At 37.4% G+C, this 26,719-nt stretch overlaps 3 protein-coding genes across 3 annotated transcripts; 1 reads left to right on the top strand and 2 right to left on the bottom strand.

Annotated features, from left to right (window-relative positions):
- Positions 1-4,518: 4,518 nt before the first annotated feature.
- LOC103705603 lies at positions 4,519-12,041 on the bottom strand. Its single transcript, XM_008789381.4, has 9 exons — positions 11,765-12,041; positions 11,239-11,432; positions 8,639-8,817; positions 7,231-7,515; positions 7,079-7,137; positions 6,892-6,928; positions 6,737-6,808; positions 5,375-5,699; positions 4,519-5,127 (listed from the first exon to the last, which is right to left on the bottom strand). The coding sequence occupies exons 1-9, from the start codon at positions 11,895-11,897 to the stop codon at positions 4,732-4,734; spliced, it is 1,680 nt and encodes a 559-aa protein (XP_008787603.1). The 5' UTR covers positions 11,898-12,041; the 3' UTR covers positions 4,519-4,731.
- Positions 12,042-19,522: 7,481 nt separating this feature from the next.
- Positions 19,523-24,273, top strand: LOC103719902 (NAC transcription factor 32-like). Its single transcript, XM_008809384.4, has 3 exons — positions 19,523-20,590; positions 22,049-22,323; positions 23,299-24,273. The coding sequence occupies exons 1-3, from the start codon at positions 20,422-20,424 to the stop codon at positions 23,995-23,997; spliced, it is 1,143 nt and encodes a 380-aa protein (XP_008807606.2). The 5' UTR covers positions 19,523-20,421; the 3' UTR covers positions 23,998-24,273.
- A 735-nt stretch (positions 24,274-25,008) lies between these two features.
- LOC103719901 (probable ribose-5-phosphate isomerase 2) lies at positions 25,009-26,345 on the bottom strand. The gene has a single exon (XM_008809383.4). It carries the CDS (start codon positions 26,121-26,123, stop codon positions 25,266-25,268), a length of 858 nt encoding a protein of 285 aa, XP_008807605.2. The 5' UTR covers positions 26,124-26,345; the 3' UTR covers positions 25,009-25,265.
- Between the last annotated feature and the right edge of the window lie 374 nt (positions 26,346-26,719).

A 26,719-nucleotide genomic window follows, 5' to 3' on the forward strand; every position in this document is an offset into this window, starting at 1 on the left:
ATCTTCAGTATCTCTTGTGGAAAGATCTGCTCATATAACGTACTTCTTACTTCTGTAACTTTTGCTTATGCCCGGTTTGTATCAAAAAAAAAACAAAAGCGACAAGAACCCTGTCCCTTGGCCATACATGATAAAAGATTTCAGAATGAAGTAAAGAGAAGGAAAGGTTCAATCTTTGTGTGGTTGGGTTGCAGTCACTTGAAAAAAGGGGAAATATATGTTCAAGTAGAAGTTGCACACGCGTCGCCAGCTCCTTCATGAAATCTCACAAAGCATTATCTGTTTGCTTGCTTTGAGAATAGTGATCCCTTATATGGTTTCTGACTTGATATTAATTATCATACTTAACATGATCTGGCTACTGTTTTTAACCATGAGGCTCCAATGAGCAGTTAGGAAAGTGAGAGAGGTCATATTGGAGGTCCAAGTACCGTCAACCATGAGTAATAAGAACTGGTATTTTTAATATTGTAGCATGATTCAAACCATGGAAAGTTTCTACCACTACCAAAGCAACATTTTATTGATTAAATTAATCTCCAGCCACCATGTATCACCTATCTGCTGTAGCTCAGGTTTGGCCAGATGACGTGCTTTTGAGCTTTTTCTTGACTAAAATACGTAAAAACAGCCAATGTCTAGCTCCATTCTATGGTTTGACTTATTCGGAATTGCAAATTTAAGTTGAAGCTTTAATTTGGCTGCAATGAATGCTTGCTTAAAGCTCATTTTCCAAGGAACGAACCAAGTTTGAACTATTTTACTTAGGAATGCTTGGCTCGAAATCAACTCGTGATCAATCTCCCTCTCATGAGAAGAAATCAGAACTCATTCGACCAAAAACTAATTGTCTTTGCCAAAATAGTAAATATATGGGGATGGACTATGCTCCTTTTAAGAGAAGAGGATCAAACTAATAATGAAATATTTAAAATTTAAGATCCATACCATTGATTATGATTTATACTACTAAATTAAGCTACCTAAAAATCAAATATTATATATTTTAATGGTCTCTAATCTATGCATTATATAGATATAAAAATAGATAATTATCATTGTACTAATAAGCTAGAATACATGATAAGGCATTAGAATTAAGAATCCATTTTACTGATCATAATCTAAATATGTTATAATATATAAATTGAAAACCAATAAATTTTAATGCTTAGACTATAGCAAAATATGACCTTACATCATTTTAATCGCTCATTTTAAACTACCAAAACACGTAATTTTTTTTTTGTTTCTAATTATTTTTAATAGTAAGATTATGATCAGCAAATCTTTAATTTGAAGCTTTATTATTGATTCTAAACTCAAGAGGTTTCGATTCTCTCCTCTCTCGGAAAGAACAGAGTTTCAATTATATGGATTTGTTGAAACAACTCAACTACTCCTAAGGTCCAAATGCAAGAATACAAAAAATCAACCTCATGATTGTAAATCTCTGAGGAAAGTCCCATCAAAGAGGTTTGGTGGCCTCTAAGGATGGGTAGGAGTGGATGTGATGGAATGCACAATGATGTCAGGCACCATCTACCAGGTGAAATAATGAATCCCACGTCCTAATTCAATGATCATGGCATAGCCCAAGCTCGCAACGAGGGACCATCTCTCTTTCAAACCCCACTCAATTGTGCCCCCTCAAACAGGCATACTGCCCTGTTATTTGAACATCATTCCAGGTTCTGTAGACGTCTCCATAAAGGTGGTGTGGTTGGCCAACCCTGCTCTTTTTCTAAATTCCACAGGGTTTAGGGACATTAAGCTGATGGCAACGTCTATGGCGAGGAGTAATCCCACGATGAGACGCAAAGACCTTCGCATTATATGGCCTGAATTCAACCAGGTATCGTTAACTGCACTTATCGTACTAATCTAATCTTATGGCGCTTGGGCGAAGTACGAAATTGCTTGTTTGGATGCCCAACCGCTGGTGTCACCTAAGTAACAGCTTCAGAGTAGAGATTTTCAATTAGGGCCGTTGTATTTTTTTTTTAATTTTTTTTGCATGGATATCCTTCTAAATATCGAATTTTGCATGAATACCCTTTCAAAATTGATATTTGCATGTATACCCTCGTAAAACACTTGTTGTGTCATTCTATCTTTTTTTTTATTTTTATTTTGGCATATGTATCCAGGCTATCTAACGGCGTTAAAAAATTAACGGTTTCAAATTAAAATGACTAAAATATCCTTAATGGATAGACATACAAATAGATCGTGATCCCGATAGTAAGAAAAAAAGACAGAAACAATAGCATAATTTTAAAATTTTATTTTATTTTTAATTAATATAAATATGATTTTTCTTAACACCATTATAACAACCGTTATATTACGGACATTTATACAATAACAGAGTTTTACGATGATATACATGCAAATATCAATTTTGAAAGGGTATTCATGCAAAATCCGATATTTAAAAGGATATCCATGCAAAAAACCCTATTTTTTTTTTTACAGTTCTAATGGCCTTCATGCAATCAATTTAATAAGTATTATTTGTTTTTTTAAATATTTTAAGACGCGAAGACCGTGCGGATATGTGTTTAGTCCCACATTAGCTATACAATAAGAGAATTTTGAAAATTCATAAAGGACTAAAGAACTTAATTCTGGATCATTATAAATAGTATCAGAACGGAGAGGTTGATGCTTTAGATGAAGCCTCTTTGAGAGAGTTAAAGGCCCACCAAGGAGGTATCTTGCCGTGGAAGAACGGAGAGGTGGTAAGAACGCATGATTGCCTACATCGTCATCAAGTTTTTTGATTAGATTTCCAAATTTAGCTCTCAGCCATCCAAATAGAAACAGGCCAGTCTCTTACAACCAATCGAAATGTCAGTTTCTTCAGTCTTTCTGAGAGCCAGGCGTTTTTTCAGATGCACGGTCCCAAGCTGAAGCACCAGTTCTCATCCAGTGGTCTAATCACCAAAGAGAAGTCCCACTAGCATGCTTGTCTTAGAGTTGCTTTTGATGGTGCCACAGGCAAGGCCACTGACGCAGCCATGAGATCAGAAATAACTCCTACCATGTGCTGCTCTTCATCTAGTTCTCAGATTATATCAACCAGAACAAGTGATGACGGGCACTATGGAAACATTTTAAGTTCAGCACAAGCAAAGAAGAGTCAGATATCATGAATATTTGTCCTGCATATTTGTCACAGCAGAAATCACAGCAAACTATCAAAATTGCAGTACTTATCTGAGGAGATGATCTAGAGCTTGCAAATCGCAGCAGCTGGATCAGCCTGGAACTCCCATCAATACGTCAAGAAACAAACGAAAATCAAATGAGGTGGGCACTATAGAATATCAAATGGGGCAGAATTTTTATTTTGCCATATTTTCTGTTGTCCGTATTTTCAAGATGAAACTCAGAAGTTAAAGAGGGACAAAAACTTTTTTTTTTTTAAAAAAAAAAAGAGCATGCGCTAAAAAAGACCATCTGCGAAGGGAAACCATCCGTATCCTTTTTCTTCTTCATCAAATCTCTATCTATCTTTTTCCTCATCAAGCCATCTCTCCCATCCATGGATTATTCCTTCTCTTTTCGAGTCATTTTCTCCTCCTCGAAATCCCTTAAGATATTTGTACCTAAGGATTCATGAAATCTAAGAAATAGAATATATATAATTTCTTATATTAGACAAAGCTAAAAAATTGTATGCTGGTACAACACCATATTTTAAAAACTATATATTGATTTACCTATAGATGTGCATGAGCTCGCTAGATGACTGATTTGTTTGATGTATTTTACCTGATCATGTAGTATGTACTGATAAAAAATATGTTCTAAAAACTATATATTGATTTATCTTAAAATGTGTATTAAATCACTATTGGATGTATCCAATATATAAAAGAAGCTTCTAATATATGTCAAAAAATCGATGAGTATGTATTACCTCACCATATAGTGTATATTGATGAATATGACATTCTGAAAACTATTTATCAATTTGCCTCGATATATGTAATATATTGCTAGATAGCTAATTTGCTAAATATATATCTTCTGCCCCTATATTACGTACTGGTGAATACCATGTTCTAGAAACTGTATATTAATTTATCTAAATATGTGTATTAGCTTGCTCGATGACTAATTTGTTTGATATGTATTATATAACCATATAATATATACCGGTAATATCAATTTACCTATCTATCTATCTATCTATATATATATATATATATATATATATATATATATATATATATATATATATATATATATATATATATATATATATATATATATTAGCTTGCTCTATAATTAATTTATTTGATGTATACCACATGATCATATGATACATACCAATAAAAAGCATGTTTTAAAAACGAGAAATAAAAAGGATGCCACGTGAGTTTTTTTTTTAAGATTTTTTTGTAATCACAGAATCCGTAAGATTTCTTTTTTTTTTTAAGATGGGGCAAAAAAAGAGACGCCATCCCATATTTTTTTCTCTAGTGCTCACCCGATATAATTTTTGTACTCAAGAAACAAACCATAGATCAACTTGCCCATTGCTCATTGCTCTCAAACCATCATAAGGAAGCCCAAGGCTACGGTTCCTGCAGATTTAACAGCCGAACATTCACGGCTCTGCATATTCACCCCAAACGATGCTTTTCCCCGCTTGGATTCTCCTGCTAAGCAACTAGGTATTGGGCCTTACATTGATAGGGGGGCAAGCGTATACACGAACTATATAGGTGCTTCTCTGCTTTGCCTAGGAATGTCACTGCCCGCAGCAATCCTCACTTGAGATGGCTTCGCAAACACCTCCTCCCTTTGGGGGCGGTTTGCATAGAATATCCACAGAACGAGGCAGAGCAAGATCCCGGTGGAGATCAAGCCCAGTCCAGCATTAACCAGCCGGAGGTCAAGCTTCAGACGGGGGCAGTAGAGGGTGGTAATGGAGCTGAAAGTCTCACGCACAAACTTGCAGTCTTGAAGGCTGAGCAAAAACGGGGTGTAGTGCTCAAGGGCATAGCTCACATTTACAGCCGCCACCAGCTCGCCGTATATCTTTGTTGTCACCCTGCCAGGAGTGATGCATAGACCTGAATCTGAGACGACACATACGTACTTCTGCCAAACCTGAAATTGTAAAACATGGCAAGTTCAGTACAGGATCGAGCAATAATTATTCATCTTAATGTCAAACTGGTGGCGAAATAATAATAATAAAAAAAAGACACCATGATGGTATCCAAGAGAATTGGCAGATTGAAAGGACAGAAGAACTACTTTCGGCACAGATTAAAATGATGGTTGTTTTCTTTTCTCGTTTTCAATATAAACATTAAACGCAAAAGCATCCTAACAAGGTAATTTCTATACGCACCATTGAAGCATTCACAAATGGCACCTCTTCAGGTTCACATTGTCTGTCATGCAGCTGAGTGTCATAAGGAGAGCAAAGATATGGCATAAGGGGACCAGACTGGTTGTAGAAATAACTATCATGCGGAGATGCGTGATCTGAGTTTGCAATAGATGATATTGCTTTGTTGACTACGTTTACAATCTGGACGATGACTTCTTTACTCTGATGAAGTGTCAGATTTGTCATCTGCTCATCAACGCATGGAAGGATGTTGCTTAGAGCTGTCTCGGCCTGTGGATTGTGAACCCATTCATCCATTGCAGTGCAGGTGTCCCCTACAGCACTGAGACAAACAACATGGTAATTCCTCTTAAGGTGCATGTATATTATCTCGAAGTAATTAAGGAACACATATCAAGCATCTAACCAAAAACTGTGTCCACATTAGCACAAGGAGAGACATGCCAATTCTATTAACAGGACTTGCTGCAGGTGGTGCTAGGAAACTGCAGCCTAATAATGTGCATCACCTTTTTGCCAAGCTTCATGTTTTTTATTATGACACATGTATATGCGCACTGAGCGCACAATATTTGACTAATTGATATTGGCAGCACCCCTCCACATTTCTAAACTTTCCCCTTGATGAGCAAAAGTTTGACATTTAAAAAATGTGGATGATACTTGCCAACGAGGCGCCTTGGAGCGTGCGCACACAACTTGCCACATGCACTTTATGAAAATTATTATAGGTAAAAAGAAATTGATACTGTACATATTATTGACTTCTCTCCCCTTTGTTCCAAACACGGGTTTAGGAAGCAGGGAAGCACATTGACAGTAGATTTGTCAGATTATAAATTTAACCATAGAGGTTTCCCCATGCCGGATGTCAAAATTTTGAAATAAGAAGATTGCTGTTACATGTGCAACTCAATAAGATGATTGGCTGTTACATGTGCAACTCAATATCCAAGCATGTGTAATGCATGCAGGCCATCAACGAATGTGGATTGCCGCAAATTAACCACTTGTGGTCAGATGCATGAATAGTGCCTCAAGGAATGAAGAATGTGATTAGAAAGACTCCGCTATCATCACCTTTTCCCCTCCCTATCAAGGGATAAAAAATGAGCCTCAGTTCCTTGAGAGCATTAGATATGAAATAGTCGGTGAAGCATGCAAGCAAACTCATTTGCATAGCAAAAACAGTATTTGAGCATCAACTATTAAACAGCTAAAATGCAAACAGCATTTCAATTTATGCATATGAAATTATATAATGCTCTATCACACCCACAAGGCATGGGCTTTTTTCTCTGGCTAATATTAAATTTTTGAAAATGAATAAAATGTGAATTCCCATAGTTTGGTTCTTACTTGTCGACGATGACAAAAATTCCACAGAGAATGAAGGTAACTGCTACAAGAAGCCACCCACTCATAATAAAGCTGAAACAACACCACAAATAAAAGCTAGGTCATGAAAAATGCATCAACATCCAGAAATATGCAAAATGCAGGCCAGAACTTACACGTAGGTTGCATTTTTGCACCCAAGAACTGAAAGTACTGCAACAAAAACAAGCCAATATATACATTATGACAGAGAAGCACCAAATCAAAATTACAAGTTACACAAGCATATAGAGATGCAATGAAATTGAAACACTAAATATAAAGAAATATGTGTTTACTTCAAAGGAATATTAGAGTACTTACAAAAACCAAGTATGGCCAAAAATAGCATCCCTGCTGCTAGCACAATTAATGTACTCCTCCTGGCACAAGAGAAAAAGAAGGCAGATATGAAATTTTAACATGTTATAAAAGCAAGATGGATCACACAACCAGCAGAAATTATAGAATCATACATGTCATTAAAAAGTTCTCTTATTTTGCTAGAATTTTCAGTTGTTTTCTCTGATAGCACACTAGCTGCATCATTTAGATCTACAATCAACTGGTCTATTTTTTGCTGGACATCTGATGGCAGATAGAGCTGGTCCACATTAATAGTCTTGGCAAGTGATAGAAAATCTGTGACATTCTTGAGGACCTGGACAGTGAAATCTGATTGATTCACAACAAAGCCCAAAGTATCCAGTCCTTCACCATGGAATTCATCCTGTCCCACTGAGAGAAGAATGCATCCAGTCCTGGTAAAATTAAACACAGAAAAAAATTCAAGCACAAACTAAGTTAGAAGATCAAAGAAATTGGCTTCAACCATTTATATCATACAAAGTTAATATAAAAATAGAAAACTTAAGATTTCAAAAATGTTAAAAAGCGTGGCTCATATTCCATATACAAACTTAATTCAATTTCTGATTATGATTGTCCAGATCTTATCAAAACTTTTTTGTTTAGTTATTTCATGCTCTTTTAGCCTCACCAATATGTTGGGCTCTTCTGATGCTAAATTAAGCATTGGATCTGATATTAGGTTCTGTAGGTAAGGTTGACCTATATTTTTTGAAATTTCTTTTTGTCAAAATGACATTTTGAGATTTTGTAATTAAATAAACTAAGCACAATTTTGATACATTTTATAATTAATAGTATATGCACAACAGAGGCTTTATTGGTTGATCATCACGACTTTTATGGGTGAAAATCAGTACTAACACACAATGTGGGCGGAGCAGAAATAAAGTAAATTTTGACAAAACATGAAACAACAGTAAGGTTATTCCATTGTAACATGGGTGTCCCAGGTTCAAAACATGGAAACAATCTCTGTGTACAAGGGTGTAAGGCTACATACATTTGACCTTCCCGTACCCCATAGTAGTGGGGGCCTCATGCAGGTCCAGTTTACAACAAAGTGAAAATGAGCTTACCCAGGTATGGCAGGGCCAGCAGCCAAGTTGGCTTAGTGACTGCATGAGCCTAGACAGCCCAAGTTGCAACTCTTTAGATAGTTACATCGGGATAGATGCAAAATGCAGGTAAAAAAGAAGAACAGCCAGCCCCAAAATCAATTTGAAAAGATTTTTTTCCCTTTTCCAATTTAGACTGTTTCAAATTAAAGTTTCAGTCAATCATTATATACAGTCATGTATGGCATATAAGTTCAATAAGAATCACAGAAAGATCATCGATAAGATTAGCAAAGAATGAAGAGCAAAACAATGTGACAAGTGCCTTATGACATCTCTGGCTAATATTATAGGCTCCACTGCCATTGGATGTCCAGTAAAATTTTTCGATGATGTGATACATGTGAGAAGAACTTTTGGAATAGAAGTAGATGTTTATAGGGGTTCAGAGAATTACGATGCTGCACATGTGAAGACTGTTAACAATATAAGGCAAATCCATTGTGAGCGGAATGGTTCTCTCTCCTTGATGCCCCTTCTCCACCTACAACAGTGATGTGCACCGAAAGCCAACCCAAAGGAAATGAACCAAAGTAATGCAAGAACGAATCCTGCAGCTCCTGTAAATCCAACAGACTGCAAGAACAATCAAAAGTAAGCAAAAAGAATGGTATCCATCTTCAAACTAAATTTCTGTAAAAATGATTTGAGCTTCAGAGTATCCAGATTGCTTAACACGCAAATTGTGCATGAGCATGGGACACACACGTAAGACAAATGCATACACAGAGAGAGGGGTAGAGAGAGAGAGAGAGAGAGAGAGAGAGAGAGAGAGAGGCTAAGCTCTGTAGTATCAAGGTCTCAGTAAAACCAGTGCAATATCAATGTCCCATGTCATGCCAATGATCCACAGCATCTAACACATATAAATCAAAAAACATGTATTCTAGAAGTCACTTAACTATGCATCAAGCGAATGCGAAAAATAAATGGTATAAATGGTGCCAGTATGTTAGAATGCATAATAAGGCATGCAAATTTTAAATCCATTGATTATGTCAAACAGGCCATAAAAATATACTTGAACAAAAATTCATTGGAACTGAGTGCTTATAAACTATAAATCTACCATTGAAAGTGCTCGCATTTCTAGACCATTCATTAATCTATTCCCTGAAATCCTATATGATCTGATTATATGCATGGTTTCAGCTATATCTCTATCACAAGAAATATTTGGACAAGGCATAATGACTGCATGGGAGCATGAGATCAGTGCATGTTATCATATGTAATATGCTAAAGGTATATGTATGTATATTGAATCATGTATACGCTGGCACATATTGAAAAGCTTATGCTTAAACATGAATAGATGGCATGCACATCTTAAGTGGACATGCATATATAAAAATACTGTACACATATATCAAATATCTTACAAAAGCACATATATATACAAACACTTAATGTTTTATACACTTTTTTAAAAAGTGGCAGAACCCCATTCTGATTCTTATTCATGAAATCAAGGATCATCTAAACATAGACTTGAACTTAGCCCCAGCTTATATTGAAATAAGCCAAACATAGACAAAATTGCCTTGACTAAATAAAATAAAAAAACAAAATCAAATGCAAAAAACATATCCCTTAAATATGTGTGTGTGTGTGTGTGTGTGTGTGAGAGAGAGAGAGAGAGAGAGAGAGAGAGAGAGAGAGAGAGAGCGAGCAACCTGATAGAAAGCAATCTGCTAATGAGACCCCAAAACAACTCCACAATCTCAAGAAATTCTCAACTTAATACATACCTAAATAAATATAGCAGTTTTTTAAATGGTAAAAATTAAGATAATGATATTATTGCTTTATCATCTCTTGTAAAGTTAAATGATTATCCAGTTAGTTTTCCTCCCCTTCATTTTTATCATTGTTTACCAGATCATCTAATTTTAAAGAGACAATGGATCTGGTGCATAGATTACTTTTCATTCCTACTAAGTTATGTACATGCAGCCATTTTCAACTTCTCTCATAGTATCTGTAAGACGTCTAATAAATCAAATCTCATATCATCCCTCCCCTCCCTCCCCATCATTTGTTCAAAGTATTGCCTTTCACGCTATAACATCTATCAACAGAGGAAGACTGATGCACATGTTTTGTCGATTCTTACTGTAATTTCCAGACTTAACATTTTTTAAAAACCCAGTTGCTCATGCAATCTAGTTGTCAAGCACAAAAGAAAACGGTCCAATATTTGACTATTCTTGTGGTAATTTCGATGCTTGATGTTCTTTTGATGATTGGCGATCAAAAAACTTCTAGCTTGGAGATTATTGTATGGCACTTTGACATTTTTAACGACCTAGTTATTGAATACAAGAAAACAGACATTACACAAAAAGCAACTTGGCATAGTACCAGCTCACACAATCAACATCAAGCACAAAAGAAATAAGGTCAATGTAGTTTAAACCGAGCGGTTTAACATGAATTATCATGACAATTCATGAAATCCACCGTGCAACTTACATGGAGTGATTATTACTTTTTTTGTCTTGAATAAATGATGTATTTTATTATTTTCGTTCAGTCCATGGCCAGTTAGTGTCATCCACTAAAAACATAGACATAAAATCTGGTGACAGTACTAGCCAACAACCAGGTATGAAGATATTTAACGATCCTTAATGTCCAAAAGCAAGTTCGCTTTCATGACAACAGCAGTGAGCTAGAGCGAGTTTTTAACCTTGTTCCTGCAAAAGCAAGTTCTTGGTTGTTCCTGCAAAGTCAAATGATAACTACAGAGACCTTTCAGTTTTTAACCTTTTTGAATAAGGACTAGTTCGGTATTAAGGAAATGAATGTTCTTGAACAGATAGCAAACACTCCATCACGGAAAGTAACTGTACATACAAATCAAAACTTCGTAATATCAAGACCCAAAATCTACTTTAAATCCTCATAAGAAGTGCAACACTTCCTCTCTGTCTCTCTTGCAATTAAACAGACCATATCAGAGAAGAATCAAAAGAAAGAATTCGGATAACTTACCGCCCAATAGTGCTTGTTGGTAATGTCCCAACCCCCTCGATACAGCCTGAACTTGCGCAGTACATCCGGCCTCCTCGTCCTTTTCTCTGCCAAAACCAGCGGGAATTTTGCATCAGGAGCCGAAGCAGAAGGACCTGATGCCACGGGAGAAAATTTCAAGAGTCCGTTCGCCCATGGCGCCAAATTCTGTCCCCCTTTCATCAAACAAACAAGACAAGAACTTCAAATAAGGAACCGCATGACTAACCACCAAGACCGACTAAAAAAGAAAATAAAGCTCCTCTGAACAAATAAAGACAAGAACATCACTTTGGAACTCCTTAAATCACTAAAATCCTCAACAAAATTCTGAAAAAGAACTGCTCCACTACTGTAAATCCTCTATGGCCGAGCAACACCACCCGTTCCAACTGGGAAGAGTCCCGATTCGGTCGAATTCCAACTCCCCAATCTCGACAAAGAAATCTACCCAGGAAACAAGCTTTGAGCAAAACAAATCAAGAGAAGCAATCACACAACAACCAACCTAGTATAAACCCCCTGGGGACCTCCTCTCCTCCGACGAGAGCTGGAGAACCCTCGGCGACCACCGCCGGAGGGCAGGCCACGATGAGAAGGAAGAAAAAGACGGCGAGCCATCCGGCGGCGGCGATCTCCATCGGCGGCACCTCAGCGCATCAAACGCCACCAAAGGGAGGCCATCAAGAAGAGCAACCTTACGAGAAATTCTAGGGTTTCGTTCCCACTATCCTCGGCTTCGAGGAAGAGATAGCCGGGAGAGCTGCGAAGGGGTATTTATAGCGGGAGCGGCAGAGAGGGAGGTGGTTCACATGGACGGTGAGCAGTGGGATCGCCGGGATGGCGAGGAGGTGGGCCAGGATTTGATAAATGCACTTCTAATATTTTTGTTTATATTATAAACTAATTTTTTCTGGGAATATAAATTCATAGAAAAATATATATTGTGGAAAAGATGGTGTCTATGTATCGCTGCGCGCATCGAAAAGGCGTGACTGAAACGGGGCGGAGCGGCTCCTTTGTCGGATTCGATGAACTTATTTTTTGATTTGAATTGACCCTCCTATTTTAAGGTATATACAGAAATACCACTGAAAGTGGGAACGCAAGAAAGGACTCGAAGAAAACTGGCATCCCATGAAAGCATGATGAATTATTATGATGGAAATTATTTTTATTTTAATTTGTGCAATAAGTTCAGCGCATACTATATTTTATTTTTATTTTTTTCTTAAAAAAAAAAAAGGGGAAGGGGGTAGCATCCCCCACTGCCCCCATCCTATCGGGAGAATATTCGATGCGGACAGAAATAATCGTGTATTGGGCACCTCGGCCGGTTTTACTCATATCCTCTCCACCCGTGGGCCCGGCTCGGTTATCCCTCTAGGCTCTGGCACGAATACGACGTGTGAGTACGTCACATCTGTCACCACCGAGGCTGCTAATAGAGCGATACGTCCTTTCAGACCCCGCGTCCGAGCAAAGAGCATCTGGTCTCTATAATTTAATCGACGCCCGTGCGTTTCGAACTCGGAACTACTTGGTTGGAAGTAAAGCTACGCTCCCATTGGGCTACCACCTCGATGGCCAGCACATACTTTATCGGTTAAATGGTTGTTGGCTGTTAAGTGAAGATATAAATGCATACATATATACATACATAAATTTTTGGATGGATGTTATTATTTATAAAATAAATATATCTTCCCATTTCCAAAAAAATTTAAAATAAAATAATACTGTTTTGTTTGGATAGATATAAAAAAGGTAAAATAACGGCTATTATTTGACTAGATGTTTGGCATGGGAATTCTCGCAAATTACGTCATATCTTATTGTGACCTATTTGATTTCATTATCTATATGTAACTATTTTTTTTTTAAGACGAGAGGGCAAGGCCCACTTGCAGAATCTCCAACAATTCTAACCTTTCATAAATATACTCTACTAAATTCTTTATTTTAATTAATAATTAGAATAGAATTATCAGAAATTTACTATATAAAATAAAAAACATATAAGCATGCATACAAAACCGGCATATTTTGGCCTTACTACATAGCATTAACCTAGCAATCCTCATACCTAAATACCGTGCATTGAAGTACATTTATATGGACTTTTGTAAAACAGATTTAGCGTAATAACTTTAATAAATTTATAGTTTTGAAAATTATTAAAAATACATGCATACATCCTAACATATATATCATATCAACATAATATTTTAACATATATTGCATTTTAAGTTTTTCATGAAGTAATATTTTTTAATAAAATAGTTAAAAATTTATTAGAGAATTAAAAGGTAATAAAAGATTAGATACTATTTTATAAACATGTATATTATTCAAATTAATAGTTCAACGATCCTATTTTATATTTAAGTAAAAATCTAATTGTTCATACTTTTATAACAAAACGAATAAAAAAAAATAAACAAAGAGCCCTCACATACCCTACCAAATAATTGGCTATCGAAGAAACATATGGATTAAAATAAAAAGTATATCTATCTCACATGCTCCAACATTGTCGTAAATTTGAAAAAATTATTGATAGCATCACTTCTAACAACCACGAACCAACACCCATAAATACGGATAAAAAAATAAATAGAAGAAAAAAAATAAAGTAATATATATTTATTTTATGTGTGTTGGTTCACAGTTGAAATGGTCCATCAGTGGATTTGGTCCAACTAAAAACTGGGTTGGAAACTTGGGGAAGGGGGTGGTAAGGCCATGGCTGCAGGGGTAATTAAGGGAACCCATCCGGGGTCGTTTTGGTCACCGTGGGTTTTCAGCGTAGTTAGCGGTGTGAAAGCGAAACGAATCCGTGAGGCGCGAACGCGTGGGGCCGCGGACTCGTGGCGTTCTTCCCGGGGTTTCGGAGGGCAACGGATGTCGGCGTCCGAGTGTATGGTCTTTGAAATCGCCTCCAAAACCTTTTATTACGGTGCAATCAAAACATGGTTTAAGATAATGACTTATATTATTTATAAATAAAGGATGTGACATAACCATTATTATTTGACCGAAATTTCATTATTATAGCCTTTGCATAATTGAAATAATAGTTGTCACTAACTATTCGTATTAGTTGCTTAAAATTCCTACATTTTTTAGCTTCCATGCATAAAAATAAATCTTTGAATCAGTTAAGAATTATTTTTAATTATTGCACTGTAAGTTTAATAGATAAAATTATTATTTTGTATTTAGTACTCAATTCATCGATCTAACGTGATAGGCAAGGATTAATGTAACCGACAAGCATAGATGGTATTAGTCGGGGCTCTGCGTATTTCTCAACCAATCATCGACTTTCATAACAGAGTTGGTGAACTAAGTGGTGATATGGTAAGTGATTTCTTGCATTTTTATGTTTATTTTTTTATTATTATCATCTTATACTATAACTGTGGATGATTGTTGACTTATAGTAAAAGTTACTTTAGTACATTAGTCTAAGCAAGCTTGATGAATAATAGTCATTATAACTATTGTAATGGTAGGTACCAAGTTGGAAAGGAATCGTTATCATGGGATTTTAATTAGTGTTATTGATTCCTTGGGCTATAAACAATATATGGTACGAGACAGATAACTAAATCACTTCTGAAAGAGGTAGAAAATTTTATCTTTTAATATGATGGGAGGTAGAAAATTTGCTAGCTTATATGGCTAGAGAAATAGAGCTCTTTGAGAAGCATCTTTTATTTTCTTCTTTGTGAGAGCTTTAACACTTGATTCATTGTTTAATTGTAATTTTACATTTTGTTCTTGCACATTTAGTTTTTTTTTTGTTTTTTCCATGCACATAGTTAGGCTAAATTTTGCTCTATGGACTAAATCACATAACCCATGCTTACATTAAATTCGAATGGCCTTACAATTAAGTACTCATACTGTCGGACCTTGCTGCTGAACTAAATTAAATCGGTTCCATATTAAAAGTTGGGCTGGTAACCATAGATCTCAAGTGGTAGGATAACATCTCAAACAAAATAATCACAGAGGGAGTTCCTTGTAAAATTGTAACGAGGGGCAACTAATGAAACACATTACCAGCGACAAGTCACCACCATCAACATTGACCTTTACCTTGCTAATATCTTGTACCACTTTAAGTTTGGTATAAGTATATACGTTCAAATATACAAACGTGTACATGGTGAAAAAGTTAAAATTATTTTCTAGAAATAGTGAAAATTGACGTTGTTGAAGACATCCAATCCCGACGATATTCAATCTTGCATCATTATAATTTTCACTAGAAACAATATAATGATTTTTTTTTGGGAACAAATTTTACAACTAATATTTGCTACATGCAATATATGTGAGTCATGGAAATTACATGGAGAACTTCACTAATAAAATACACCGTATCTCTATCAAATATCTTAGTTGTGCACATTTTCTACAAAGAGTCTTTGTTTTTTTTTTCTCATTTTAGATATATAGTATAGATACGTGCCCGCGCGCGCAGGCATGCATGCACATGCAAACATCATTCTTATCTTCTCCAAATCATCGAACCTTTTTCTCTAGAACAAATAAGATCTGCATGTCTTTCTGATCTGGGGTCGAGACTGAAGCAGAATTTTTTTCCTTTTTTCTTTTTTTTTTGTAAAAGTTATAATTACTAAAACCTAAAGCTTAGGGAAAAATAGATAAATGAGAAATCATGAACTTATAGCTAAACCTAAAGATGGTGAGAGGTTGAGAATAGCAGAAACTAGAAGCATGGCTATGGCAAGAAGGTGCATGCATTTAAAGGATAGGTGTAAAGCAAGCACAAGTTTCATGCCTCAATCAAGGAGGGTGGTTGGCGAGGAAGGGTTCTTGTTGTGGCTGCCAAAAGAGCATGGTCATAATGGTCTTGGCATTGGATGAGGGTGACAGTGGATGGGGTTAGAGACAGTAACATTAGTGAAGGATAATACGTACTTCATCTAAGTTTCGAAGATAATATTCATCTTTCAAGAGCTAATGATTGGAATTACTTGCCTTCCAACCAGAACAAACTCGAGAATTATAATGTAGCACACCTTTCAGGGATTATCATGCTGAGTTCCATTCTTTGTTACCGGAATCAACATGTCTTACTAACTTTTGTAATCATTAGAAGAATGAGTGAATGGCCTTAAACTATAAAGCATTAGCAATTGAAGCACATAAACCTAGAAGGGGTGGTCTCCTTGTCCTTTTAGATTTTAATCTAGTTTATATACTTTAAGCTTGATGATTCCTTGAATCCAAGCTTGAGAGGTAAAGACAGGGAGAAGATACTTGAGTGGCTACAATTAGGTACAATTAGGTCAACCTCCTAAGAACCATTGCAACAACATGGAAGAGGCATGCGCATGACATCCACTACGGATGGTAAAATAATCTGCTCAGAGTGATACCAAATACGTAAAATATCATAAAGAGATCCGACTGGAAATTCTTGGTGCCAATAAATATCACACCTTGGATTCATGTCCATATCACCATGTTTCAACAAAGTGGAGTCAGTCTGGATTCGTTGGCTTAATTAGGAGTTGGTGGCAACTTTGGACTGAAAAGTGAAAACTAAGCACTACAAGACAGAAATGAGAACTAACGAGCAAAATTTAAGAGCAACCCATGTCCCCTCTGCACCAAAAGGTAGGGTTTTATTTATTTATTTTTCTCTCTTCTTTAGGAAGTTGGCCATGCTTACATTGTTGAAAGGTCCACCTTTTGCTTTCACCTTTTATCATCAAATCTTTTGAGTGACCCTATCATGGGCACTGCTATGCTAGGCATGTGCTCATGTGCAGGTAGTGAAGCAAACAAGGTGATGGAGAAATTATGCCTTACACTACGTGCATCAGGATGGTTGTGCACTGGGCCACCTCAGTGCTTGGCCTACAAAAGAGGAGATATGGTGATTGGCGTGATGCACGGCCATATTGGTGCACGCGGTGTAGAATATAATTTCTCCCATGGGTGAGTAATGGGGTTAAGATGTGCATACTGCTTATGATCTTAGTCAAGAAAATAAAGATAATAATATATTTAAAATTAAATATATTATTAAATCAAAAATGGAATTAAGCTGCTATTCTTTTTTTATGTATCCATTTCTAAATAATACCAACCATAATTGGAAAGGGAGAGGATTGATACCAGTCGACAACTACATTCTTAGAAGGCGTCGGTTTGATGCATAACCGGACGAAATGTTCGAAGATGTGCTTTTGAGGGAAGCTATTCAGGAATAGATCGAATTGTTTTTACTTTAGGAACAAACATCAACTTCTTCTCTTTATTCTTAGTACAAGAATACTCATTGAGAAATATTTCTGATTTAAATCATTCAAAAACGGTTTCTAATATTAAACATGATTCTAATCGGAGACTCCATCCTCACTGCTGCTCCCCTCATCTTCTTCAAAGCCATCGGCTTCAGCTATGCCTACCATTCTCTCCCCCCTTCCCAACATTTGCACTCTTCACAAAATTTAGATTTTAAAGGCTTCACCTTTGGACTACATATCCAAAGGTGAGCACACACCATAAGCATTGGTGCCCTTCACGGCCGACCAAACTTTTTTTCCTTGTCTACGGATTTGTGATGCATGGAATTTGTTACAGTATAACGTGGGTTATGTATGTCTTCAACTAAAGGATGATCCCTAGCCTACATAAGTGGTTTCTTTTTTTAGCTACTGAAATTGTTATTATTGTTGTTGTTGTTGTTCCTGTTGTTGTTATTTTGATAAATTTCCAATACTAGATCATAATAGGGGTTTATTTTATGACATGATCTACAAACGACCTATTGTTAGTAGGTTTGGGTTTCATATAAATAGATTTAGATCCTAAATAGATTAATCTACCAAGATCATTTTATCAAATGGGTCAATTTTTTTTTTAGATCTTTGAGTATTTAACCTATTTTGACCCATTTAATAAGTGAGTCGAGTCACGACCAATCCATTTAATTTGTTTAAGACCTATTTAGCCTACATAAAACCTATTTAACTCATTTCTGTCTTTTTAATTTGACCCACCTAACCTATTTAGCTTGTTTAATTCGTTAAAAATCCACTTAACTCGTTTAACCCATTTAACCTAATTCAGCCTATTTAGTAAATGGGTTACACTGGTTGAGGGGGGTTACTTATTTAATAAATAGGTCAAATTTAGATCTGAATTTTTGACCCATTTAATAAAAATTTGAGTTCAGGTTGATAAATTTTTGACTTAACCTATATCCAACCCAACACATTTAGATTGCCACCCCTAGACCATAGTCAATTAAAAATTTTGATTATATTTTTTCATTCTAGATGTTCATTTTTGTGGAGGATAGAAGGGAAAAAAAAAATCCATGTATAGGTTATTCTTACATTCAGATAAAATCTCAGCTGAAATCAACAAAAGGATAAGGAAGCCAACAATACATCTAGCATAAAATTTTATGCTGCAATCCTAATCATCACTTAAATTTGATATGAATTATAGGTTGGGTTTTCTTGTTTTGATAAAAGTAATAGGTCAGTTGTTTATCCATCATCCATCCCTTTCCTTGCACACTCCAGTCTAACTTGGATTCTCTCAATATTGTAAACTTCTAGATAGTCTAGTTATTTATTGGGATAGGTCTCACCAGTCTAAGAGAACTTGCAGTTTAAACCTAATGATCAGGTTTGGCAATATTGGCTTGACCCAAATTTTGCCAATCTTGTGTTGGGATTTTCATCCCAACTGGTCAAGGCGGGCCATGAACTTTCAAGCCTTGGTATCTTTTAATCCAACCTATAAATATATTATATTTTATAAATTATATATTATTTAGAGTTGGAAATGGACTAAATAATATTTATTAGAATTTATTTTTATTTTTGAATATTTTTAGCTCAAAATTACAAACTTAAGTAACCAATTAATAACTGTATTCATATATCCATATTCGTTAAAAAAAAAAAGAGATATAGATATGAAGACACAACCATATAGTTATATCTGATTATTTTTATTTATAATTTTATTTTAATTTTATATACAAGTCATATTATTTTTTAGAAATAAATAAAAATATTCAAATATTATTAACTTGATTTATTTTTAAATTTATAACTATAATTTAATTATTTTATTTAAATATTTGTATTTATATTATATTTATTTAAAATAAATATAGATACGTTAACATCTGTGTCCACATTAGTATTTGCCAAAAAAAAAAAAGAACTCGGGAGAATATGGATATACTGATGTTTTCAGCCGTCGTATTATTATATTTGTTATTATTTACGAAATTTAATTTTAAAAATCGAGAAAGGGCATTAGGGATTCGGGAGCTCTTATTTTCCTCCCATTTCCTCCTCTACGAACCGCCCCGGCGACGCCGCCGCCGATCCTCCTCCTCTTCCTCCTTCTCCCCTCTCTCTCTCGCGGCGCCTGACCCCAGCTGGCCTCTCCCTCCCCTTCCACTCCTCTGAGATCCGACGCCGCCTCTCTCCCCGACCGATGACCACCCGTCTCGTTGCCGACCGCTCCCTAGATCCCCCTTCCATCCGGTTCGACGCCATGACCGGCGACCCAAAGCTCCCAATACCGAGGCCCTTAAACCTCCCACCTCCTCTCTGGCCGCCTCGTACCCATTCCCGGCCGGTCGAACTCTCCGACCCCGACGGCCGACATCGATGGCGGAAGAAGAACCAAGCAGTCGAATCGTCCCCAAATCGGACTCCGACGTCACAACGGGTGCGTTCTCTACTTCTCTTTCTCGCACGAGCGACGGACTTAGGCCTGGGCCTGTTCAGTTCTAGACCTTGAAAGATACGGGCCGGGCGGGTCTCAGGATTTCCCGTCCGTAGCCGGGCCGGGCCCGAGGATTTCACGTCCGTAGATGGGCCGGGCCGGGCGGGTCTCAGGATCTCACGTCCTTAGCCAGGCCGGGCCGTCCTCGGTGTTTGGAAATTTTCTGTATATTTTCCCAGTATGCTCGATTCCGAGTCTAACTCGGATTATCTGAAGACCTTTCTTAATTCGGCAAAGGAGAGAGAGAGACTTCTGCTATAAAGAAGAGCAAGCGGAAAAAAAAAACAACGAAAGAGAAGCGAAAAGAAAACTAGAAAAGTTTCAAACAAAGAAGAAGAGAAAAACACAGAGCAAGCAGAGATGGAGGAAGATGAAGGCATTGGAAACGTTGCGCCCGGCCACCACTTCAGGCCTTTTCCCAAGGAGCTGGTGGAATTCTACCTTCGGCCCAGGCTGTTGAACCAACCCCTACCAAACCAGGCTATCAAAGAGTTGAACCTCTACGATTTCCACCCCAGGGATATTTTAGGTTCGTTCTGCACCTTTTCTTCTTAAAGTTTTCTTTTAAAGAAATAGTTATAGTTATGATTATAATTAATTATTCTTGGATAGAATCTTAATAAACTAGTTTGGTCTAAATTTGTTTCTCAACTCTATCTAAAGCATGTAGAACAAAAAACGAAAAAAAGAAATTTTTTTTTTTAAGTTCAATTCCTGAAAGCCATTGGTCGTTTTTCTTTTGAAACAGATACTTATTTCTCTCTGTGTTGAAATTTTGAAACTTTATTTCTAAATCGTACGTATTTTGGCTGAGTAATAATTTAGCCTTTGCTGCAAAAGACCGTGATGATTTCAATACGACGATAAAAGAGTATCCAGAAAGAAACGGTTCAGAAGGGTTTTTTTTTTTTTTTTTTTTTTCAATTACACTACAATAACTTCGTCTAGTTGTGTTGTAGAAGGAAAAAAAAAATTCATATAGAACGTAAAACAATTTTCACAAAGAATTTTCCTTTTAAGAGGATTTTTTTTATGTACTCGATTTTTCCAAATCTTGTTTCTGAATTTTATTTTCGGTTTGGAAAGGGATGTTACTACAGGAAAAAAATTACATATTACGTCATGCAATAGTTCAGTCATTAGCAAGTTCTTTCGCCTAAAAAGTAAAGAAAGAAAAATAAAAAGTAAATAACTGATGTAGAGACCATCCTGAAAAGATAAATATTAATTAAATCTTTTTTATTTAATTCTTTCATACGCTTATTTCTAATTATTTTTTATATATAAATATTACTGAACCATGATTTTTTTTTTTTTGTGGAAACCGTTGTGACCTCTATATTTTTGGTATGTTGCAATATAAAATTTTATAATTGTTTCACTGAGTTTATATGGCATGCTATTTTTTTTTCAAAACTAAAAAAATAAACATAAACACTAGGTGGGCGGCTTGAACACATACATGCAGTTTTAGGAGGAAAAAAACAAGAAGTTTTGAAACATCTAGTATATTTTGACATTATGGATAACAGTCATTTGGTCAATGTACTTTTCTCTTTTTTTTAAAAAAAATATTTGAACAAATAATAATTTTGGAGGAAGGACTTAAGTTTAAGTGATAGGAGAGAACTTTAATTTCACATGAACTCAGCTGCACCTCAATATTGATGTATATATGTTAGGGAGTTAAAATAGATATGACACTCTAGTTAGAGTAGATTATAACTGCTGAACATGTCACACAGGTAAAATAGATTTTATAATCTAATTTTTCCATGAATAAAATAATTTAAAAAAATTATAAGATCCAGCGTGCATAATTACAATTTGGCTGAAAAAGTAAAAAAAGACTGTCTTGCAGAATAAAAATATTCATCATATATCATGAATTTGCAAAGCTAGCTATTTTGAATTATTCTATCTACCACTTTTATTGCATGCTGGAGGTAGTGCTTTAACTGCAGTAAGAATTTTGTATTTTTTATAGGTAATACACCTCCTGGTAAGCATCTATATTTCTTCACTCCAAGAAAAAAGAAATATCCTAACGGAACAATGCCCGCTCGCGGAACAAAAGGGGGATATTGGAAGGCCTCAGGAAAAGATACGATCATCAGAAATAAATATGCAAATGAGATTGGTCGCAAGAAGTCTCTTGTCTTCTATGAGGGGCACCAACGTAATGGAACAAGAACAAGATGGCTGATGCAAGAGTACACTATTAAGGAATTCTGGTTTCCTACCAACCAAAACAAGGATGAGGTAAACCTATTGAAAGCCTTCATGCAACTCTTAATTTCTACGAAGATTAGATGGCATTTCGTTAATATAATTTCATGATGAATCTACATAGTGGGAATGCTAATGTTTATATTCATGCCCGTAGGGTCCGTGTCATTATGTTGACAAAATATTTTAATTCTAAGATCATGCATCAGTTTATAGAAGAATCTGTCGAATAATGCATTACACACCAATGAGAAAATAGTATTTTTATATTGTTAAAATAATAGAAAATTTTATTTCTTTTAATCCTTTGGTTTTCTTAATTTCAAGGAAAATCATTCATGGTTTAAAAAAAAATCTTTTTTCCTTGCTTTTATTGTGCTTCCAATGACCTACATGCTCAAGATAACCATAATTACGTACTTATCAAAATCAACAACATAGTACTTTAAACATCCTAGCTAGCTTCTTTAGTGAGCAATTAGCTGCATGCTTTATGTTAAGATAAATGGCAGTATAAGCAATAAATTAATATGCCCACTAGATAAGTAGTATCTTTATGAGATAAGTTACAAGATAATTATATTGGTAGATGCTAAATCTGAAAAGTCAAAAATAGAAAAAAATCTAAAGACTCTAAAAGGAAAAGACTTGTACAGTCAAGAACGTATTCAAAAAAAATTCCAGCTTTCCCACCGATTAAAACGTGAGTGTCAATTTGTTTTGGTGAAAACAAGTGTCAAATTTTTGAATGACATATAATCATCTGAGGAAAGGCTACATCAGCAGGCACTCGGACCTTTTCTTGGTTGAAATAAGCAATCTGCAGCGATAGAGAGCATGATAAAATGCATCATCCATAGCTAATTCCCGCTCCGACAAAATTTTTGCCTGCATTTGCTACCACCGCAACATGTGGCGCTTCATCTCTATGGTGGATTGAACCATCCAATTACATACTTTCATACCATTTCTGATTTATATTTTATTTTTAATCTTTTTTTCTTGTAGCTTGGTGCTCTGGCTTTGTGTGAAATATACTTAAAGCCAACACCAAATCAGTCGAGGGATGGCAAGCTTCAAGTGGATGAACAGGAAGTGGAGGAAGAAGGATCACCATCTCCTTCTTCGGATAACATATTTGCTGATCGTCGAGTCCGGCCACGTCCACCTCCATGCAACCATGGCAAGGATGCCCCGGTCGCTTCTACGAGTGGGTGCCCATCAGCAACGGCGAGGCCTGGTCCTTCCATGCCATCCATGGGCTACAATAATCTCTGGAGCCACAACATGGTGCTAATTCCTCAATCCAGCCTCAGGCCAGGGGGTCCTCAGGCTATGGGGGGTTATCGTAGCAGTCATCAGATCAGGCCACTACCTGCTCATCACCGTCAACCTGGCCATGTTGCTCGCTCATCTGGTTTCGGCAACGCCGGTGGTCTTCTCCTGCATACGATGTCTCCGATGCAGCCTGGCGTCTTGGTTCATTCATCCTACTGTCACTGTGTGGTATCGGCGCCATCGCCGCAGTTTGGGAGTTCAGCCATTTCATCCTTTCGAAACCAGCTGGTGCCGCCCAATATAGCTGCTTCATCCTCCCAATATCAACTACCGCTGCAATTCAACTTTGAAGCTCGCCAATCCATGTCGTCAGACTCCAAAACATCTCCACAAACAACTCTCTGGCCACTACCGAGCCACTTGAGTTGATGGTGGAGAACATCTAGATTTCCAGGTTCAGTAACATAGATTAGGAATCAAGTGTGTCTTCATTTTCTCTTTTTTTTTGGTTGGTCGAGTAGGAATCAAGGTTGAATTGAGGTTGAATTTAGTTTTAGCTTTCTTAGAAGTTCTATTAGTCTTAGTTGCTCGCTAGGTAGCATGGGATTCACTCATTCGCATGGACCAGGAGTCCGATTTTAGATTCGTATGAGTTCAGAATGTTCTTGAAATCAAGGAACTAATGGAGGAAATTCGTTTATTAAATTTGTCTCTTATGGGTGGGTGACCATCCATAACTTGTGTTCATCTTCCAAGCCAGCGTACATTCTCGTGTTAACATGAAGCAAAGTACAAAAACAAGAGCTAAATAGAAATAATAATCTCAAGTTAGCATAACATAGTTTCAACTATTACTCATCAATTGCTTTAGTAAAAAGAGAGAAATTACATAGAATTGAAGCATCCACTCTCTGTCGTCATGGTAAACACAGCATACCTCTGCATCTAGCCAAGGATGGAATTTCATTAGTTCGAGCAAGGACAAATCTCAGACCACAAAACAGAGCCGAATGGTTTCAGGAAGCGATTGCAATTATGTCGAATGAAATACATCAGAGAATTAGTAATACGTAAACAAAGCCTCTACACAAAATTATATATAAATTTCCTACCACAAACATAACGAATAAACCGAAGCTCCTGCTTAACCAATTTATAAATCAACGTCAGATGACACACAAATTAGTACAAGCAACGTGACGCCAATATAATATTCACCACCAAATTAGAAAAGCTAATCTCACCATATCAGATGCATGAACAAAAGAGTCTGTTTGTATGCTTCCAAGCATATAAACAGGTGATGGTGCCGTAACTGATGTTCCATTCCGGAATAAACCATTCACAAATTACAGCCAGAAATTATATACCAAGAGTGAATCAAAATTTTTCGTTAGACATTCAATAACCATATAAGATAGACAAAAGAATCACACCCCATTTCACTGTAACACCATTATACTGAATTAATTGCCAACAAAAATTCATGGAAAATTCCATGAAAGTTTTAACTTTCTTCCCTGCCTGGAACAATAACATCTCCTTCCCTGGCATGAAATGTCCCAAATACAAGAAAATTCTCCACCACTTCCAAAGGGAAATAACCATTAGTTCCTTCTGAAGGCCAATATATAATCTAGTCTAACTAAAAATCAAAACTTTCTTCTTCCATGGGTAATCAAATCACGTCACCTCACCTACTGCTTTTCCAACACCGTCACCCCATCCTCGCCGGCAATGATAACCGACGACGCCATTCCAAGAAACATCCCGTGCTCGACCACCCCCGTGATCCTCAATATCTTGTCGCTGATCAGATCCAGATCGCCATGGATCCCATTGTCAAAAAATAAATTCACAATGTAATTCCCATTGTCCGTCACAAAGGGTTCGTCTTTCCCACCATCGCCGGCGGCGGAGGCGGCACGTCGGAGCTTGGCATCGAAGCCGGGCTCGCCGTCAAAGAGAATACGGAGGCGGCCGAGGGTGTGACCCCAGCAAAAGGGAATGACCTCGACGGGAACGGCGAGGCCGCTGCCGCCAAGGCGGGGGACCATCTTGGACTCGTCGACGATGACGACGAAGCGGCGGCTGGCGCCCTCGATCATCTTCTCGCGAAGGAGGGAGCCGCCACGGCCCTTGACGAGGTTGAGGGACGGGTCGACCTCGTCGGCGCCGTCGATGGAGAGGTCGACGATGGGATGGGCGTGGAGGTCGGAGAGGGGGATGCCGACGGCGGCGGCGTGCGCCTCCGTCTTCTTGGAGGTGGGGATGCCGACGATGTCGCGGAGGACGCCGCGGCGGAGGAGCTCGCCGATGCGGTCGAGGGCGTGTGCGGCGGTGGAGCCAGTGCCGAGGCCGACGACCATGCCGGACTCCAGAAGCTCTACGGCGCGGTGGGCAGCGATGCGCTTTAGGTCATCCTGCGTCGGGGCGGCCGGCGGCTTCACCTCCGGCGGCGGGGCCAGGGTTGCCAGAACGGGGGGCGTCTCGGAATAAAGGAGGTGGGGGCAGGGGATGGCCATGTCTAAGGTTTCAGAGCAGACGGCATGCATTCTTATAGACCCGAAGGGAGATAAAAAAAAAAAAAAAAAAAAACCGAATTTTTATCTCAAAGATTTCTCGACTTGAGACCGGCCGAAGTGGAATGGGGATTCTTTAGCAAAGGAGAGGTAGATATTTTTCCGCTTGCTTGCTTTTTCCCTCAAGTTTTGGTTTTTATCGTAAAGAAAGATTTAGGGCTAGGTTAGGGCCAGAGATAAGGGTTTGGGTTAGCGTTAGGGTTTCGACTTTCGAATATAGAGGGGAGAGGAAGGTGGCGCCTCGACCCGGAGGAGGATGTTGGGAGTGCAGGACCGGATTCGCTGTTTTATCATAACAACGAACAAACTATCTTTTGCACTATATACAGCGTAGGAACGATCAAACGTGTCCCTAAACCAAATCTTGGGTTACGTGTCGGCATTCTATGTTTTGCGTCATCCAGCTGATGAAGTCCAACTTCTTTGGCAATACTTTAGATCGCATCGGTCAAGATTCGGCGTTCATGACGGGGTGAAGGTGATTGCGAACTGAGGTGTTTGGACTGGACGGTCCAGATTGGCGGGCTCCTGCTTCTGACCACAGGATGGACCCCAGCTGGACGGTCAAG

This window comes from Phoenix dactylifera, chromosome 4, assembly GCF_009389715.1.
Source record: "Phoenix dactylifera cultivar Barhee BC4 chromosome 4, palm_55x_up_171113_PBpolish2nd_filt_p, whole genome shotgun sequence".
Taxonomy (NCBI): Eukaryota; Viridiplantae; Streptophyta; class Magnoliopsida; order Arecales; family Arecaceae; genus Phoenix; species Phoenix dactylifera.

What these genes read in the sequence shown, in the direction of transcription:
- LOC103705603 (XM_008789381.4), bottom strand. Translation starts at nt 11,897, where the DNA reads ATGGAGATCGCCGCCGCCGGATGGCTCGCCGTCTTTTTCTTCCTTCTC. An exon ending in CCAACAAGCACTATTGGGCG is followed by an intron (nt 8,818 to 11,238) that starts GTAAGTTATCCG and finishes TTGTTCTTGCAG; the next exon opens with TCTGTTGGATTTACAGGAGC. An exon ending in ATTTTTGTCATCGTCGACAA is followed by an intron (nt 5,700 to 6,736) that starts GTAAGAACCAAA and finishes TGTTTGTCTCAG; the next exon opens with TGCTGTAGGGGACACCTGCA.
- LOC103719902 (XM_008809384.4), top strand. Translation starts at nt 20,422, where the DNA reads ATGGAGGAAGATGAAGGCATTGGAAACGTTGCGCCCGGCCACCACTTC. An exon ending in CCACCCCAGGGATATTTTAG is followed by an intron (nt 20,591 to 22,048) that starts GTTCGTTCTGCA and finishes TATTTTTTATAG; the next exon opens with GTAATACACCTCCTGGTAAG. An exon ending in CCAACCAAAACAAGGATGAG is followed by an intron (nt 22,324 to 23,298) that starts GTAAACCTATTG and finishes TTTTTCTTGTAG; the next exon opens with CTTGGTGCTCTGGCTTTGTG.
- LOC103719901 (XM_008809383.4), bottom strand. Translation starts at nt 26,123, where the DNA reads ATGCATGCCGTCTGCTCTGAAACCTTAGACATGGCCATCCCCTGCCCC.